Source organism: Magnolia sinica, chromosome 9 (genome assembly GCF_029962835.1).
Source record: "Magnolia sinica isolate HGM2019 chromosome 9, MsV1, whole genome shotgun sequence".
In the NCBI taxonomy this organism is placed as follows: Eukaryota; Viridiplantae; Streptophyta; class Magnoliopsida; order Magnoliales; family Magnoliaceae; genus Magnolia; species Magnolia sinica.
Genome location: NC_080581.1, coordinates 8,474,447 through 8,494,747, shown reverse-complemented (window position 1 = coordinate 8,494,747; position 20,301 = coordinate 8,474,447). Strand labels below are relative to the sequence as shown.

The 20,301-nt window shown below is 40.9% G+C and overlaps 1 protein-coding gene across 1 annotated transcript; it reads right to left on the bottom strand.

Moving 5' to 3' along the window:
- Positions 1-2,830: 2,830 nt before the first annotated feature.
- Positions 2,831-20,181, bottom strand: LOC131256426 (glutamate receptor 2.7-like). The gene is made up of 5 exons (XM_058257327.1): positions 19,899-20,181; positions 13,810-15,140; positions 7,376-7,693; positions 4,371-4,772; positions 2,831-3,525 (listed from the first exon to the last, which is right to left on the bottom strand). The coding sequence occupies exons 1-5, from the start codon at positions 20,179-20,181 to the stop codon at positions 2,911-2,913; spliced, it is 2,949 nt and encodes a 982-aa protein (XP_058113310.1). The 3' UTR covers positions 2,831-2,910.
- Positions 20,182-20,301: the final 120 nt, after the last annotated feature.

Below are 20,301 nucleotides of genomic sequence, written 5' to 3'. Positions count from 1 at the left end.
CAGTTCAAAGAGATCAAAGTTACATGGGCCACTGTGATGTATTTTTTACCATCCAACCTATTCATTAGGTCATGTAGACATGGATGAAGTGAAAACACAAATATCAGCTTGATCTGAAACTTCTCCAGCTCTCAAGAAGTTTTTAACGGTGGACGTTCAATCCCCACCTTATGGTCCAATTAATCATTGGACCTGTTTCTTTTATTGGATCACACGTTAAATTATCTGAAAAAGTTGATGAACGGTGTGGATCAAACACATAAATCATGGTGGGGCATAAAGAAGTTTCAATTGATTTTGTATTGCGCAAACAATTGAAAAGAAAAACTTTCCGTAGTAACTTGGAAAGGGATACTTTTGGAAGCAAAAAATTTTTGTTTAATAAAAATTCACGGAGCGCGTTTACCATTAAGCCAGACTCCTATCACAGAAAGAATTCAGTGAAAAACCACTTAGTGCTTTCCGTCTTCCGCGTTAACAACGCATTAACAAACATCACTAAACACGGAAATTTTCCCCATTCCGCGTTAAGTGCAAAAATTCAGCGTTAACAAACACGGCCGTAGTCCTTATTTACCACTTAAAACTTCTTAATTTATCCATTGATAAAGTGGGCCACATATGTTCAAAGAAGTAGACATTTTTGAGTAATGAAAAAAAATGGTCTACATTTAAGATGGATAAGTACCCTAACATCATATTTAAATGACATGTTTGTGAAATATAACACATGTACATGTAAAGTCGGGTCGGATCCGACTAAAATTACTTTAGCTCAAGATCAACATGAAAAATCATCAAGCTATGCATGGAAGGCCCAAGCCTGGCCCACAGGCCAAGCAAGCAAGTCCAAATTCGACCCAAAGCCCGGTTAATCTCCTCGTGTCACGTAGGCTATCTGGTCCATTGCCACTATGCACTGGAGTTTGTGAATGGACTACGATGAGCTTACAAGGCCCAGCATGTTTTGGGCCAAGTTGCTTTGAGCCTCAAGGCCCTTAGGTTGCAACTCGGATTGAGCCATAGAACACTAGCTAAATGGACTATAGTTGATCTTCAGCCCAACCCACTCGACTCAATTAACATAGGCCGGTTGAATATTTGGATTAAGGTTGTAGACGGAGGAAAATTCAACTTGGACCATAGTTCGTGGATCCACTGGGTCAACCTAGGACTCAAGCAAGTCAACTCGACCGAGTCACCAATTGCACTCTGTTTGCATCTAACTGAGGTGAGACTTGCCCGATGCAACCAATCCTTTAACAATTCCTCATCCTAAAATTAAACTTGGTCTTCTGAAGTTTAAGTCAATAGTTTGGAGTATATTAGCCCGGATTATGGTTAAGGACTTGATGATCCATAAAAATTGATAAATCCTTAAACCAGAAGACATGTGAGAGTTTTGATATTAACTGTGCAGCTTTAGTTCACTTTACAATGCTTTCTTAGTGGCTACTAAAGTAGGTGATGTTAGGTATGCATCCATTTAAATTCATTACTTCTTAAATAGCCAACATGGGATCCACTGGGTTTGCTTAGAGACTTGTTTATAACTTAAATTTGATTAGAGCAATGATTTATCAAGTGAATTTTCTACCGGAACTGATACATAAAATGTTTTATCATACGAAGGTTTTCAACTTCAAAAGTAATTGTTGCTCAACTTATGGATATTGTACCTTTGTTGGAAGTAATCTTATTTTGCTTTTTTTTTTTTTTTTTCTGCTGAAGCAGAATATCAATCCATGAGACAGGCTATGTATGAGGTTCTCTGATTTCATTCCCTTTTTTGAGATCTCCGTATTGAATTTCTTTTTTTCTATGATAATAAATAAACAATCCGCATTGCTTCTAATCCTGCATTTAATGAGCACACCAAACTGATGCAGGGATGAACGTGATGAGGATAATTACTCCGAATCCATGGAGCTTCTCTGGACTCCTCACAGAAACTTCTCAAATCCACGAGGAAAGAAAGCAGAACATAGAAATAAATTCTAATAAATTCGAAATTGATTAATTGATGACTAAAAACGAGTTCACAACCCATTAAATAGGGGTACCAAGTAATGGGAAAGAAATTAGAATCAAACTACAACTCAAACTCCTAGAATCCGCGACTTACTATAAATAGTAAACTTACTATTTATAGACGGTCGTGATGTCTACTAGTGCGCAAGGTTTTCGGCCAAAAATAGTAAGTGTCCTATTTGGCTTCACCAAACCGTCCTCCTAATTATTCTAAGCTCTTTTCACGTTGGGCGCAACTCCTAAAGCCCGACGGATGAAGAGTTATAATCAACTAAAACTTACTATTTATAGTAAAAATGAAATTAAAATAGGAAAACGACCGTCGATACAGGGGTTTTTCACAATTCCGGGCTGCGCAATCCCGCGTAGCTGGGTTGGTTGGCTTCAGTAGCTCGTTCTACCCCAAAATCATACATTTTACGTTAGATAACTCATTCCAGATTGCAAGATACGCCCGATTTAAGGTTTGATGGTCTGGATCACTTCTGTCGTCGACCGGACCTTTTCTGATCCATCTTAGCTATGTAATTGTCCGCGACCCGCTCTACATAAAAAACATATCGATATAGATTGTCATTTCATTTGGAAAAATCTTATTACAAGTCTTCTTTCTTCGACTCAAGGCCATGTCGTCATCTCATTTAGCCAGTATTGTACTCAAATTGGACACGCGCGATGTGTATGCCCTAGCTTGGGGGAGAATGTTGAGTTTAGGTTGTATTCATAATGGGGCTTTATTCGGCTTTCGCCCACGCCCGTTTTCATTATCTATAAGTAAAGAGGGTTTGGTAGAATGCAAGTTCGTAGCCGTGATTTTGACCCTAATTTTTCCTTAAATATATTAATTTTACAAATCAAAATTAAAAATTTAGTTAGATGCTAATCAGTGGATTGCCTAGGATAGACATTTACATTGGTCATCTCTGCCGAGGATTGCTGAGGATAGACATTTGCATCAGCCATCTCTGCCGAGGACGAAGCACTAGGATTTGGAAAGGCAAAAACTATAGAGGATATCTCTTCATCTTCTTGTGGATCAAATCTTCCACTTGTACAGTTGGAATTGCTCAATGGCCACTGCGAAGCGGGCGATGCCTGAACAGGAGTAGTGCTCACCACAAGTCCATTATTATGGTCCGTCCTCCTAAGGGTACGCGCGGAGAGTTCTTTCTGATCAAACCACCGTGCCAAGGCAATGAGTACTTTCCAAATGGAGCTGTTGGAATCATCGGCAATCAAGACATGCTTATGCTCAAGAAGGAAGGAAACCAAGAAGATTACGAGAGCAGATGTGGAAGCAATGCCGGCAATGAGGAAAAGGCCACGGAAGCTAGCAAGCGTAAGACTATTTGAAGCGATGGTGGTCGATTGATCTGGACAAGTGGTCTGATGGCCGAACCATTTTCGCTCGATTGCTGCCATTGTATCGCCTTCTGTTACATTCAAGATTGCCCTGGAAACATCTGTGACCAGCGGGGAACCTTTGGAGAAGACCTGTAAAAGCGAGATGAAGTTTAAAATGATTATAACATGTTGAATGCTAATAGTGACACTTGTGAATGTGATCCAAACTGTCATTTGGGTTCGCACCAATGTGAATTATCCATTACCCTACATGTACATCTAACCAGTTGCAAGATGACTTATGGATGCGGTTGCTTATTGCCGCTTTCAACTGTCGATCTCCAGGTGACTGTTGGACTCCAAATCAAACACCATAAAAACGTGACTTACTATTTATAGACAACCTCTATTCCTATTAGACTTCATTGTTTTTGGCTAAAAATAGTAAGTATCCAATTTGGCTCAACCATGTTATTCTCCTAACTTTTCTAAGCCATTTTCATGTTGGGCACAACTTCTATAACTCAAAGCATCAAAAGCTATACTTGAACTAAAACTTACCATTATAGTAAAACGGAAACTAAATGGGACGTTTGACAGTCGATCTGATTGAATCTTGCAAATCTGGCATGGGCAACCCAACATAGCAGGTTGGTTGGCTTAAGTAAGTCCTCTTACCCCCAAAATCATATATAATATGTTAAAAAACTTATCCTGGTTTGCAAGATATGACTGATTTAAGGTTCCGACAGTCCAGATCATTTCCAGTACCGCTGATTGGGCCTTCTCTGGTCCATCTTTGCCAATCTTTGCCATGAAAGTATCTGCGACCCGCTCAACATCACTCTGATTCCGATATCTGGTCTAGTTAGGCTAGTCCAGTGGTATGTGCAGAACGTACAAGATTTCGTGTGTGTGTGTGGGGGGTGGGGCGCGGTGGAGAGAGAGAGAGAGAGAGAGAGAGAGAGAGAGAGAGAGAGAGAGAGAGAGCTCACAAAGCCAAATCCTCCTGTTTTGTAGGTTGGGCCGACCATGGTGTACTTATCGCAGTACTTTGCAAGGAAGAGTTTCAGGTAAGGGATCTCGTCAAAAACAGCAGAAACGCCACCATTACTGCCATCTTTCGACAACGCCTCGGCATATTCTTCAGGAGTCGTGTAGGGCTTGAGCTTAGATTCGTCAAAATCAAAGTGCTTCATGAACTGTGTCATGAATGGCCCCTTTTGATGGCCCACGTAGTCCCCGTTCTTTTTTAGGTCAGTGATGTCAGTGACGGTTGGCTGAAGCTGTTGAACCGTCAGCATTGAAGTTAAGCTGGCCGTGTAACTAGATGTAAGTATCAGCACCACAAACACCCATATGATCACCACAAATCTAGACAAGTTATTGACCAGCTTCTCCTCTGCAACCATTGGAACTGTTTGTTAATTTTCTTTTCTTTTCTTGGACCTATGTCTATATATGCCCATATATAAATGTTGAAATGCACTACGGTAAGGTCATGTAATTTTCTTTAGTGGCCAAAAGTTTGGACAACACCATTAGAGCATTTAGTTTGTACTGGTGGGGCCATGGATTCATGAGAGCCAAGAGATGGAGAAGGATGCTGCTCAAAAAAAACAAAGAAAAGAAAAAAGATGCAGCTCATAGAATTCAAGTATAGTGGAAGAAAATGAAATTGTGTCTCTAAAGTTCTAAAGCTTTATGTGACTACGGTGTATCAATCAAACTGAAGTAAAAATAGAAAAATTTTTATAGGATAGCTGTAAGACTAGACATGCTTTATGAGATGGAATGTTGGTCAATTAAGGAATAATCGTTTACTTGTAAATGTAGTTGGTACGAGGGTCCTGCTCCTGTTGGATCCTGCTCGTGGACCAACCGAGCTCATGAGCCCACTGAGTTGCATCTGGGACATTAACCCCGTCGATCACTTTGGCCTCAAGGTTTAAGGCTCTGGAGTTAAAATCGGACTAATATATTAATTCAGGTGGGCCACGCCATGGGGAACAATGGATAGAGGATGCCAACAGAAAGTTTATATGGGGCCTACCAATGTCTCTAGGTCCAGCTTTTTATTACACTCGATCGGTTTAAAAAAAAAATGTTGTTAAGGATTTCCATAGCTAGGGATAGCAGTGGCGTGCTCCAAAAAATCAGTTTGGTTAAAGCCCAGGCTGGCCTAAGCTCAAATTTTCTAGTTACCAAACAGAATTTGATTGGGCCATGTATCATTATTTGAGATAGAACTTGATCAAATACATCCCAACAACTTTCAAATATGTTTTTGATGTAGAGCAGGTTGCTGACAGTTTCATGGCCAAGATGGAGCAGAAAAGGCCCGGTCGACGACAGAAGTGATCTGGACCGTCGGACCTTAAATCAGGCGTATCTCGCAATCCGGAATGAGTTACCTGACGTAAAATATATGATTTTGGGGTAGAACGAGCTACTTTAGCCAACCAACCCGGCTACCGGGTTGCGCAGCCCGAAATTACGAAAAACCCCTGGATCAATGGTCGTTTCCCTATTTTAATTTTGTTTTTACTATAAATAAAAAATTTTAGTTTGATTATAACTCTTTATCCGTCGGGCTTTAAGAGTTGCGCCCAACGTGAAAAGAGCTTAGAATAATTAGGAGAACGGTTTGGTGAAGCCATATAGGACACTTACTATTTTTGGCCGAAAACCTTGTGCACTAGTAGACATCACGACCATCTATAAATAGTAAGTTTACTATTTATAGTAAGTCGCGGATTCTAAGAGTTTGAGTTGTAGTTTGATTCTGATTTCTTTCCCATTGTTTGGTACCCCTATTTAAAGGGTTGTGAACTCGTTTTTATTTATCAATTAATCAATTTCGAATTTCTTAGAATTTATTTCTGTTTTCTGCTTTCTTTCCTCGTAGATTCGAGAAGTCTCTGTGAGGAGTCCAGAGAAGCTCCGTGGATTCGAAGTAGTTATCCTCGTCACGTTCATCCCTACGTCAGTTTTCTATAGGTCTCATTTATGAAAAAGACATGCCTAGTCAAATCCAGGTTGGCCTATCCCCAGCCAGACCTGAAAGTTGATGAAACACTCTTCCCATAATGTTTCTAATCCATCCATAGCCCACATGTATAAAGAAATATTAATTTAGTGGAATGAAAACCAATAGTCCATGTTCAAGATGCATGACTTGCCTAACCAAGGAATGGAATGACATATTTGCATGATGTGACACATGTACATTTGAAGTCATGCTGGGCCTTACCCAAAGATTGATAGGGATGTGACACATGTACATGTGAAGGTAGGCTAGCTCAGCTCACGCACAAACCCAGCCAACAGGACAAGCTACTAGGTCCAAGCCAGTGTGAAACCGGCGCAGCTTGGGTGGATCCCCGTAAATACTAAGGTCCGTGGATCCCTGACTACAAAGGCCATTTTCATGTATGTGCCTTACATTCACACCATTTCGATTCATTTTGAAAGCTCGTTTAAGGGCATTATCCCAAAAATGAAGCAAATCCAAATCTTAGGTGGAACATACCACAGGAAATAGTAATGATTGAATCACCACCATTAAAAACTTCATGGGGACTACTGAAATGTTTATTTGTCATCCAACATGTTAATAAGGTCACAAAGATCCAGATGAAGAAACCACACAAATATCATCTTGATCCAAAACTTTTGTAGCCCATGAGAAGTTTTTAACAGTCAATTACAAGTGTTATCTGTGTTATGGTCTATCTCTGCAGATTTTGATCTGCTTCTTTTTTGAATCATTCTATAAGATAAGTTTTCAAAACGGATGGATGGCATGGATATAAGATACATACATCACAGTGGGCCCCACAGTCAGGAATCTTACCCAACTCCTTGGATGGGAGGATCCATTACCGAAGACACGCCCGTCCAAAGCCAGGTCATGCTTAGTGGGTCAGGTGAGCTGCCTGGCCCATTGCGAGTCTCATACGACCCTAAAAGATATATAGAGAAATGGAAGGCGAAATACTGAGCTGTGTGCAAAGACGAGCGTAGAGAAGGAGAACCAGAAGATCATGCCAAGTTGCTGGGAAGGTGGGCCCCTAAATTCATCATTTAACCGATGTTCAAGGATCCACACCACAAAGCCAGTAAAGATAAAGAAAACCCCGCTAGTCAGCCAAAGATCCACCGTCAAAGGCTTCAAGAAAATCCACGCTTTCTTACTCTCATCATCTTTTATTGGAACTACCATTGCCACGCCTGATTCGGTGTACGGTAATGTAAAATCTACGTATAAAGATCGGTTGGCTGTGATTGTCGTATCCGCTACCATTGCATCGAATTTCTGCCAATGCATGACCCATCTGTAAGAAAAAAGGAAAAAAAAAAATGCACATTCTATTTGCAAAGAGAACTGGTCACCTACAAGCGGGCTGCAGTCATTTTCAGCCACGAAAAATCACGGAAGAGGGGTGTAACACAAACCATGGTGATGAGTTCCCCTTGCAGGGTGACAAGGCATTGTACTTGTTGTATTGTCACAGCAGTGCTACTGCACCCTTTTATACCATTTGGAATATCTATTTTAATAAAGAGGCTGGTGGAACTGTATTTGCTCTGTGCAAAGAGGAATTGAGATTCAGATTAGTTATGCTCCTTGGGAAGTAAATGGGGGTAGTGGATGCTCTGGCCAGAATAGGCAACGAATCTCAATGTTCCAGAGGCTTTCAGGCAGAGATAGATTTCCCTTGAGCGGTTCAGGGGCCTCTCTTTTTGTATAGCTTGGGTCTGGGTCACATCAGATAGAGGAGTTACTAGTAGAATGATATGATAGGCGGCCTGGAGGGATTTTGACCGTCTCCGGGCTGCCTGAATGTTGCCTTTGTATGTGCCATCCTTTCTTGTGAATAATATACTTGAATAGTTTTGTTATTAAGAAAAAATCCTATTGTTAGTGGCTAGCGGCTTGTTGCTATTAGTTTAGATGGGCGGCAGGCGGGTGGCAAGAAACTGTTGGATCTCAGGCTAGAGAGAGAGAGAGAGAGAGAGAGAGAGAGAGAGAGAGAGAGCATCGTGGTGGCTAATGGATGGACGGTGCGGATAAACCACATACATTCACAGTGGGCCCAACTGAGTTTACTCGGTACGATAAAAGCCTACTGAGTAACTCAGTATGCAATCCGATTTCATGGCTAATACGGACGCGGCGCAAGGATTCCAGGTGGGGCCCACTATGCTGTTTGTGAGAAATTCAACCCGTCCATCCATTTTTCAGTCACATTTTAGGATATTTTACCGAAAATAAAGTGGATCCAAAACAAAAATGGTCCACACAGGAGGAAACATAAGGGATTTTGTGACCACCGTTGAAATATTTATATGGCCACAAAAGGTTTGTATCGGTCTAAGTTTTTAGTTTTTTCAATTCATCCCACTAAAAATGACCTAATAAACGGTTTGTATGGCATATAAACATTAAGGTGGAGCTTAAGAAGGTTTTAATGGGAGGAATTCCTTTTCCCACGGTTTCATCTTGTATGGCCTAGTTAAGTTTTGAATCTTCCTAATTTTTTGTTGCGTATCTTAAAATGTGATTGAAAAACGAACGGACGGGTTGAATATCTCACAAGTAACATAGTGGGCCCCACCCAAAATCCTTGTGCAGGAACTTCCTGCAAAAGCCGTTAGCAGGAAATTCGCTTCCGGCTAATACCATGATACAAATGCCTTTTGCAGAAAGTTCCTGTGCAAGGATGTTGGGTGGCCCAACAACATTAATTTGTGGGAAATCTACTCCGTTGATCTGTTTGGGGAGCTCATTTTAGTAAGAGATTCAAAAGTTAGGTGGATCCAAAACTCAATTGGGCCACACGAGAGGAAACTGTGGGGATTCAGTAAAAATCGTTGGGACATTCTTATGGCCATAAAACCTTGTTTCAGGCTAAATTTTTTATATTTTCACTTCATCCCAGTGTTAATGACCTTATAAACTGTTTCAATGGCATATAAACATCAAAGTGGAGCCTAGGAAGGTTTCAACAGTATGTATTTCTTTTCCCACTGTTTCCTCTTGTGTGACGTACTTGAGTTTTGGATCTACTTCAATTTTTTCTCTTGTCCGCTCCACCCAGCATCCTTGTGCAGAACTTCCTGCGAAAGGCTTTCGCAGGAAATCCGCATCCATGATACTTGAGAATATATTAGGGAAGCGGATTGACTGGTGTACCACACACCAGCTATATAACTGATGTAGGTACGTTTGGTGCGAAGATGAGCACGGACGCTTCTCAAGCTCCAAGTTGTATGAACGGTTCAAAGGAGATCAAAGTCATATGAACCCCACAATGATGTATTTATTATATCCGCACCATTCATTTCAGAGTACTATCCAAAAACTGAAACATATCCAAAGATTAACTGGACCACACCACAAATAGCAGCCAAGATAATGATTTTCACCATTAAAAATTTTGTATGGCCCACCATAACGTTTATTTTCCATCCAATCTTTTCATAAGGTCACAAAGACTTGGATGAAGAGGAAAAAAAAATTTCATGTTGATCCTAAACTTCTGGGAACCTCGAAAGGGTTTCAATGGCAGACGTTCAATCCTCCACTACTTTTTGCAGTGTGGTTCACTTGATTGTTATATTTGTCTTACTTTTCATTTCAAGACTTACAACGAGCTTGCAAAATGGATGAACAGTTTGGATATAACACATACCTCATGATGGGACCCACGGAACTTGCTGATGTCAATACACTAGTTATATAGCTAGTGTGTGGTACACCAACCAATCCGCTTCCAGATATTAAGGTTAGGGTTTAATGTTTCACTCTCTTTATATTTTAAAAAAAATTGAAATAATATGGTAGTCTTGGAAGCTACCCAATTTGCATGTACACTCCAAGTAAAAGTTTCAAAATTCATAAATTTTTATTTATTTATTTATTTATTTATTATTATTATTATTATTATTATTATTATTATTTATTTATTTTTTTCTAATGAGGCTTTTGCATTATATTGGAAAGAAAGATCAATTTGATGCCCGCATGAGTATCTTCCCATTATTTTTAGAAACTACTCTTTTTCTTTTGAGAAAAATTTACTCTTAAAAAATAATAATAAAATAAAATAAAATAAAGGTGGACACCTGTCACTAGCATTTGATCAAGATAAGCGATTTGTACAATCATTCGGGCGGGTCCAGATGACCAAAAAGATATTAGGCCCTGCCTATCATATACGAAAAAACAAAAAAACAAGGCTGAAGAGAATGCGGGTTGGGCAGGGAGCCGACGGGGATCAGCAGCAGCACAAGGACAACAAGGGGAGGTTGGTCAGATTAGCTAGCAAAAAGGCAATACACGGAGGAGGGAGGAGGGTGGGAAGGATGGTCCAGAAGGGTGGGATTACCCCCACACCTTTCCTGGTCTTGCGATGCCTTATCTGCCCCACCCCTTTAACATGCCTGGGAAGGGCTGTGGAGCTGAGATAAAGCTTATCGAGGGCGTCGCTGTAGGCAATGTTGGCAAAGCCATCCACCACAAAACTTTCCTCCTGGAAGGTGTGGCAAAATCTAAGATTGAGGGACTGAGTGAGCTGATGGATGGTTCCAATGTTTTTTTTTTTAAAAAAAATTATTTTATTTTATTTAAACCCTCACACACACACACCACCACATACTCACGCCATAGTGGGATTTCACCACCTTTGGATACTTGAACCCTTGACCTGGTGTTGAAACTCCTGAGAGTCTACCACCCGAGTAAGAGTAAAGATTAGAGACATTTGTGCATTGGGTATGAAGATTAATTCAGCTAATGGATGGTTCCAATGTGATACCATAGCTTCCAGCCGCAGGAAAAGGAGGGATTGGAGGCTGCTTCGAAGAGAATGCGGTAGTTCGTCTCGACTATGATTGAGGATATCCCCATATCCATGTAGAACATGAGACCATCAACCATGGCTCGGGCTTCCGCTATCATATTGGAGACTTGACCATAGCGATAATGAAGGCAAAGATCAGATTCCCTAAGCAGTCGCGGTAGACGCCTCCCCCACCTCCAACTCTTGGATTACCCCTCACAGAGCCGTCGACATTTAGCTTTATCCAACTCCCAGTTGGTCTTAACTATCTAACGACCAGAGCCATGTCAGCTGGAGGGGGAGAGTACAAAGCCGAACCGAAAGCCCGGAGGACATGCCCTTTCCACACAGAGGTGTCAACGTCTGGGAGGTGAGCACCAATCTCAATGAGCCAATGGGAAACTCTACTGATTGTGCCAACAGCCTTGAACTTGCAGTAAAAAATAAATAAATAAATTACTTCTCTTACTCATCATATGATCATTTAAGCCTTATCCAATTTACTGGAGTTAGCTACAAGAATCTTCCACCATTCTACATTTGGAATGTTATATTGTATCATATTCACAGCTATGGTACAAGTTTAATGCCTACTACCAATTTAACGCAACTCTCCTCCCTTATTTGAATCACAAGCCATCACTTGATAATGGTGAACCGCATGCCACCACTCTCATCATGAGGAGGCTATTGTACACGCTAAAGGAAGAGATAGATCTGTAGCGTCATAATATTTTTTGAATGAGATGCACCGTGAGCAAAAAGGTTTGTGATATGATCATAGATGGGAGGAGTATTGAGAATATCGGTGGAAAGTTTGAACTAAAGACAGAAAAGCATGCCTTTTTCATACATAATTGGATGGATTAAGAAGGTTAGTAAAACGGAGGTAACTAAAAGACGTTGTATTCCCTTATCCAATGGTAAATATTATAAGGATGAAGTAATTTGTGACCTGGTCGATATGGAAGTTTATCATAAGTTATTTAGTCGACCATGGCAGTACGATGTTAATGCCATGTATAAAGGTTGGGATAATATTTTATTTTTATTAAAGATGGTATAAAGATTATACTTACCCCTGTGAGAACGAAGAACAATGAGCGAATTCAAGACTTCTAAAGTTGAGGGATAGTCTTTTGTAATTATATGGGATTTTGTCAAAGAATCTGAGATTTTGGGAGAGATTAATGCATTTTTTGAAAAGAAAAAAGAAGTAGGACCACGAACATCCTATAGAAGGTGAAACCATTGTTGTAAGAGCTCAAGAGTTTAAGTGGATTATACCCGATAAACTTCATGGTAGGTTGCCCCATATATGGGATATACAACACCACATTGATATTGTCCTAAGGGCAAACCTACCTAATCTGCCACATTATTGAATGAATTTGAAAGAATGTGAGATCTTATAAGGAGAAGTGGAGAAACTAATCCATATGAGTCTAGTGGGGAGAGCATGAGCCTTATGTTCTGCCAGCCCTGTTAACACCTAAAACATTTCAAGATTCGAACAGTAAGTATAAGGAATAGGCTAATAAATATCAATGTTAGAAGGTATTTGAAGCGGGTGATAATGTACTAGTTCACCTGTGCAAGGGAAGGTTTCCGACTGGGACATAATAAGTTGAGGAATAAGAAGATCGACATTGTTCTTATCCTTAAGAAAATTAATGATAATGGCTATGTTGCTGATCTTTTCTAGGGCATGAAAAACTCACATACTTACGATGTGGTAAACATGTACAAGTATCATGAGCCAAGTTCGATGAATAATGATGAATTCTTTCCAAGTGGTGAGGACTAATGTAGAGCGTCGCACAAATGTATATTCTTAGCATGGATAGAGAAAAAGAAGCTCAAACGGAAGCAGAAGTAGTATGTCATATCTATGCCCATTTCTACGTAGGCCATGACATAATTAGGCTCTAAGTGCATTCAGTTCGAAGAAATTCATTCCAGATAGGGAGAAATTGTCATCCAAACTGTAGATCGTAAATGAGCCGTGACTTTTGACTAAGACATTGTCATGAAATGTATGACTTATCGATTTTTATGTAATGATACTCTCAGGGTCAATTGGCTTGTATTGGCAGTTGAATTCATCCCTTCCATAAAAAAACAAATACCTCAGTCCAATACTACAACTTTTAGGAAAATTTTACTCTTTTTTATGAGTTCTAGAAATTTACATCTTTTTAAAAGTTGCTCGTACTTAGTCCAAAAATATTCTAGTAAGGTTTATCTAGACTTTCTATTTTTGGCAAATTATGCTTTTCAAGTGTTTACTAAAATTCGGAAACTAGGCTTTAAAGGGGTGGTCTTTCTGATTATTGTATCAGTCTCTTCCCTGCAGTAATTTTTAAGTCAGAATCTATGCAGGAATCAAAAGATGGCACAAAATCTGAAATTGGTTTTCAATTGGAAACTGTTTCTAACCTTTTCCTGGGTCACGAAAGCAGGAATTTATTCTACTTATGGTTTACATTTCCAAATGGGTACTTTTTCAAAGCTAAACGAACAAAAAATGGTTCAGAAAAAATATTTTAATTCATAATATAACTAGTATGAAGGCTAAAAACCTAACCTGTAGATATACTTGGTAAATAAGATCGGCATAGCTGCCAGCCCTCCGTCCATCAGCTTTTTGGTAGGGAATGAACTCGTAAGGGACAGCATATGGAAGTGCCTCCATTACTGATTTGAATACATCGATGCAGTATCCAGTAACAGTGGTTGCATTTGTGATAGAATCCTTCTTCACCTTCAAGAATTCGGTGAACCTTAGTTTTATAGGAACGCCAATTCTTAGCTTTTTCCCACTCGTTGGTATCACCCATCCCTTTGGTGTCATGAACGTATCTCCTGGCCAGATGATCGGACCAAAATCCGCCATGTTGGTTGAATAAATCTTCTCAAGATTCATGTTCAAGACCCGTGAAATCCCATGGTCTGGAGTCCAAAATCCAACCTTCCTCTCCCCTTTTCCAATAACATTGACTATCTGGAAGGCCGAGGATGGTAACTCGCCATCCACTAAATGGAATTCACAGCCCAATCCTTTGAATTTCATCTTTTTGATGGCGCAGAGAAGTTTCGGACCCGTTTGAGAGACTCCCACCAGTTCCGTTGAATTTTTTCCAATTTCTGGCTTTTGGAAGTAGGATTTCTCCGCCCCAACTCTCTCTGCGGCAATTGCAAGTGCCCACACTGTATCATATGCTCGAATGCCTAAAATACTAAGCGCTGCTCTATCAAAATTGGGATTCATCTGGATGAAATTCTTTCTCCATCTAACCATGAAATCACCCATCTCTTTTGTTTTATCAACATACTGTTTTACACCCAAAACACCTTGCATTGAATCAATGACTGAAGAATCCAAGGAATCAAGAAGATTTGTTAAACCATCCGTTATAATCCATATGTAACCTTCGCCCATCATTCCAAACTCATTCACCTTCAAAAAGAAGCGGGAGGCAAGTGAATATGACATGTGGACGATGAATACTCTCGTTTGCATTGTCATCAACTTGTAAAGCTCTCCAGTGATTTGATTGTTGGGAGCTGAAAGAGGAATCACACTCCTATAAGAGATCCGTGTGTCGGTCTCTTCAAAGGCATCGACAAGATATGGAACAAGTCCATTTCCATAATCAGTGTCTTCGTAAATAAGGATGACCGACCTCCATCTGAAGGATCGAATGATGGCTGCAATCGCTTTCACTTGTGAGGAGTCATTCTGTGCTGTCCGGATGAAATATGGAGTTCTGATGGGAGAGAGAGAAGAGCTGACAGCGGAGAATGAAAGGATGGGCACATGAGCTTTACTTCCAAGATCCACCATGAAATGGGCTTGGGTGGACTTCTGCGGTCCGATGATTGCTTGCACTCCTACATTATTTAGCAAGTCAAGTGCTGCATGATGGCAGGGAAAAACAAGTTAGGACTATGATCTGATGTGTGGCCAATAAAATAATGGATTAAAGTGATATGGTGGCACCATCCCACATTTAATAAACAATTTGAATGGTTAAAATCATCTGGTCAGTGATTTTTTTATCTTGCTTCACCCATGATGAGTCCCACGATTCAGATGGTCACAATCTAGCTATTTTGTTCATGAACACGTTCAGTTGGGCTTTTACCTTTCTTTTGAATTGACACTCATAAACCTTCAGTATCCACCCCACCCAACAGATTGCCCCGCTATGAGGATTACCTTGTGCAAAAATAAACCCCATCCTTTCATTAGTGAACCATACCATAGAAAATAATTTATAGCCACTGATATATAAGTACTGGTTTGCTTAACCAGTAGATGGGGCTGGTTTTTACATAAGGTAATCCTCATGGTGGGCTAACGCATTAGGCGGGCTTGATGTTGTACGCACATAATTATCATCTAACTAGAGCATTCATTACTGAGAGAGACTCCAGAATTCTTGTGGAATGCCTGTTGGAAGATGTGGCTTCTCCATGGAGCATTTGGTACTGAAGAGTGAAATAAAAACCTTCTCAACAAGCTTAGATGCAAAGCATCTCACACCGTCGGTGAGAACAATTCTGTGACGGTGTGCTCCCACCTTTCTCCAATAAATAAATTAATTAATTAAAATAAAGACTATTTTTAATCCTTAGCCAAAACGAAAAAAAAAAATCTCTAATAAATAATTATAATGAAATTAAATAAGATGAAACTCATTTTTAAGTGGCGCGTAGACAAGCCATTTGCTTAAAAATTAGAATTAAAAGAAAGTATAATTGAAATTTGTTATAGGTAAAATTGGACTGACCAGACACCTGGAATATAACGGAGAGATTGTCGGAAGACTCCCCATAAAAGGATCGGAGTGCCAGCTCGACCTCAAGAGTCGACCCCGACCTCTGCTACCAATCTAGTGGCGACCACAAGCACTAACCTCGGCCGCCGAGCTAAGGCCTCGCATCGACCATTGACCCTGGAGGTCGACTTCGTCGACTTTCGTCCTCGAAGGATGGCCTCGGCCATTAGCCTTCAAGTTTGGCTTTGACCCACAACCTCGGCCTTGGAGATTGACCTGACCAACGACTTCGGCCTCAGAGACCGACTACTACCTTGGGGTAGAAAGTATCAAGGGAGGATCCCCACCGTGTGTGGACGAGATTGCCCACCGAGATCTCAGTTGAAGATCACGCCAAGCGAGGCGTGATATATCCGGGGAGAGATCCATTCTACGATATGGGTCTATCTAGCAGATTCACTACAACATGCAAGTGATCCAAATGGTTTATAAATAAAGGCCCTATTGAAGAGCAAGGGTATATGTACAACTACCCCAACCCAATTATGCTCATTGTGTGCCTACCCTGACTTAGGCATCGGAGGGTCCCTGGCTACAACCGGCGCCCCTAGTGTCTCCCTGTTTTACAAGTGCGTGACGGGCTAGCAAGAGGAAGAGTAGGACCAACTAGATTACAACATCAAAAAAATTGGTGGGTTAATTCCTCACTATAATTGTTAGAATATATGTGTTGGAAACAATAGATAATATTTAATAAAATAGAAAATAAAATAAAAAATAAAGTAATGAAAAGATGATTTATTTGTTTGAGTCAAGGTGTGACTGAGTCACTAGGCTTGAAACCAAACCTACTCTCCTTAGACTTCATCCCAAGTGCAACAAGAATCTTGAATAGTTGGCCTTAATTAGGATACAGTTAATTCCGCAGAGAACTCAGTTGTAGAAAATTCAGAGACATGATTTGAAATATATAGAGAAAACTTGATTTTATATTGTTTTAAAACGGATTAATGATTAGGTGTTGGGTTAGGTCCGTTGAACAAACACTTATCTGGTTTCAATTTTAGCAAACCAAAAGGTACACTTATCTGGTTCAATTTTACGCAAAACCAAAAGGTGAATTATACTCTTAGTCCACACATAGACCCGGATCTGTGTTGAGGGTCAAATATTGCATATCAGACCCATTTATTGCATGGATTTACAAGCATGACACCGTTTAATAGCTTAATTTAATTGAATTTGTGATGCAGGGCGTCTTCATGAGCTTGGACTGGGAAAGGACACTAAAAAGCATGGATTTACCGATCTGATGACACTAAAGCATGGGACGGACTCTAGAAGACCATGAGCGACGAAATTATACACCAGGGGTCCGCGGAAATCGAGGAATCGAAGCTCAAGTGGCCTGAAAAGTGTCCAGAATGCAAGATCATAGGGTTCCCACCATCTGATCAGTTCGAAACTTCACACTTGGCTTGAGGACCATAAATAAACCGTACACGTAAAATTTCAGCCATTAGATCACCGTGGAAGTGGCCAAACCGATAGATCAGCCCCTTAAATCCTTAAGTGGGGCCCACCCGATATCTGGATACTCTCCATTTTTGGTCTCGACTGTTTAAATGAGCTGACCAAACGGATAGACGGAGCGGATTTCTCACAAACATCTCTGTGGGACCTGTACATGCAGTGCAAGTGCAAGGAATGTAGGTGCACCGGGCGTGCACCAAACATCCTCAAAGTCGGTCAGTGCACGCTGACCGACATCTCCTTCTCCAAATAAAAAACGGACGCAGCATCCTTGCGCCGTCCGTCGGTTCTGTACAGTGGGGCCCATTCATCATCAAAATTATCAATCTGGACCATCCATTGTGTACAGAGGAGGGTTATTAACCTCACCTAGGTGGAATTTTTCTAGGAAGCAGCGTGTAGCGGATTTTGACCGTCAAAACTCAGGTTGAACGGTGATATGAAAAATCAGGTGGGCCGCTTCAGCGTCGATCCAAAACCGACCATATCCGAACGGTTTTGTGAGTAGAATCCGGTGGACGGCATGGATTTTGAAAAGGGGAAATTATGTGGACCTCACCATCGTCACAGCGTGACGATACGCGGGCTCTGTTTCGCGACCGGACGCCATCCGGTTTTTGCGGCAGATTGTGCGCTCGCGGGGCCGATCGGACGGACGATCTGAACCGTTCATCATGAAGGTCTGCTCGAAAGCTCCCAGAGGACGTTGTCCTTTTGGAAGGAAAGCAAAGAAGAAAAAAAGGGGAAGACTCCGAACTAGCTGCTGTGCGTAAAGGGTGTCTCCGCAGCCGAGTCGTCCGCGGACTCCGTCCTTTCGCACAACCTCCTACTCTATATGAGGAAAAGAGGGGCGACAGTTCCAGGAAGGAGAGGATTCGGAGAGAGCTACGGGAGGTGGAAAATAAAAGAGGAGAGGATTCGGAGAGAGCTACGGGAGGTGGAAAATAAAAGAGGAGGAAACGACGGAAAAACGGAGAGAGGGGAGCAGAAGTCTGGTTTTGCGGTAGGCTGCTGCTGAACGTACCATTGCTGCTGAGGAGGTCGGTTGCTGTGCTCGGTCTTGGGTTTGGGCAGCGTGAGGAGGAAAGGAAGAAAAAAATAAAAGAAGAAAAGAAGGAGGAGTGCACGATTGACGGTGCTGGGTTCTGGCTGCTGGCATGTGTGCTAGAGCAGAGGCTTGAACGGGAGGATTTGAGACGGTGGAGGCAAAGGCAGAGGTTTCTTTTCCTTCTTGTTTTCTTTTCTTCTTATTTGTATTTTAATTTGTTTATTTTTTCCAGCCCATCCATGACCGGCTAAACCTCTTAGCTAGGGCTAAGAGGTGAAGCTTGTAGCCTGATGGGAGAGATATTGCTTGTGCCTTTTGATTAGATTGAAGAGATTTTTGATTTGATTTTATGGGAATATTTTTAGTTTTTAATGGCATGTTGTGACTGAAATTACAATGGGCTTGCAATAGCTTTGAATATTCCTCTTCTCTTATTTTGATTATAATGTCAGGAAGCCCTGATGTTCGCCATCGTCTCCTGGGCATGGTTGGATGTCGGTACCCTTCCTAACCTTCATAATCATCTGATTGGTTGGTGATTAGTTTAATTCTGTTATTTGCTCTGTCTCCTGGGCATGGTTTGATGATGGAATCTATTCTGATTCAAATACCTTTCATCCCTTTAAAGTTATATCAGAGGAAATTCAATTTAATTTCCATGATTCCTGATGTAGGCAAAAGATCTCCCTGATCCCTACAAGTGGATCCTCTGAATCCCTAGTTTCCCTTTTCTGAATTCCTTAAGTTTTAGATAATTATTTCACAATTATTCCTTAAAATTCTATTTGGTTAGATCACATCTTAGTCTAGTTCTAGTTCTACTTGGTTTCAGATAACGTACAGGTATCAGTCCCTGTGGATTCGACCTCGGTCTTACCGAGTTTATTACTACATCACAACCCTGCACTTGGGGTGTGAACAATCTGGTTCAGATCGAATCAGCTCATGCATTATAAAGGTATGGTCCAACCGATCCATTCCTCGTTTACAGCCCAAGCCTTATACAATCCACGTCTCGTATATCCATGAGATTCTCTAATTAGATCATTTCCGATGTAAGGTAAGAGAGTCCCACTAAAAAAAAAAAAAAGTCTTTTTAAAAGAGAAACAAGGGAGAATTTGGATTTGAAACACCATTTATTTCTTAAAAACCTTTTTAAAATAAAGCAATAAATACTACAAAACATCGCTACTTTTGTTATTTCCCGTTGGTTATATTAAACATCCGCAATTCGTTTCTCTTGTGGATCCAAACACATCCCAACTCTGAGATTCTTCATTTCTACCAGTTTGTTAACTCGTGTGACATACCTGCAGACGCAGCTGCAACGGTGTCATTCTTCGAGTCTCTCGTATGGAGAACAAGCCTTGTGGTGTAATAACTATGGGTGGCGTAGAAATCGGAGACCGCCATGAAAATGCAACTCATACTCATCTTTCCAACCCATGATTCCAAATCAAGAACTACCCCGACATGGACCGGCACTGTGGCATTTCCAGGACCATTGATTTGGGCCACCGCAGATCCATGGCATAGGCTCAAAGCACAAAAGATGGAGAAGAAAGAGAAGAAGAGATAGATTTGGTGCTTCATGTGGAGCTCTAGAAGTCAACAAAGACGGAAAGACAGATCGGAAATACGCTAATTATTTGAGGAAGAAAAGCTTTCATTCACATTCAACTCTCTAGAGTATATTCAATCAATGACTCCATT

Bases quoted from the DNA above. Each gene is read 5' to 3' on its own strand.
- LOC131256426 (XM_058257327.1), bottom strand. From the start codon at position 20,181: ATGAAGCACCAAATCTATCTCTTCTTCTCTTTCTTCTCCATCTTTTGT. The intron at 7,694-13,809 runs GTTAGGTTTTTA...ATGCATTGGCAG, and splicing joins TTTACCAAGTATATCTACAG to AAATTCGATGCAATGGTAGC. The intron at 3,526-4,370 runs GTGAGCTCTCTC...TCGCTTTTACAG, and splicing joins AAACAGGAGGATTTGGCTTT to GTCTTCTCCAAAGGTTCCCC.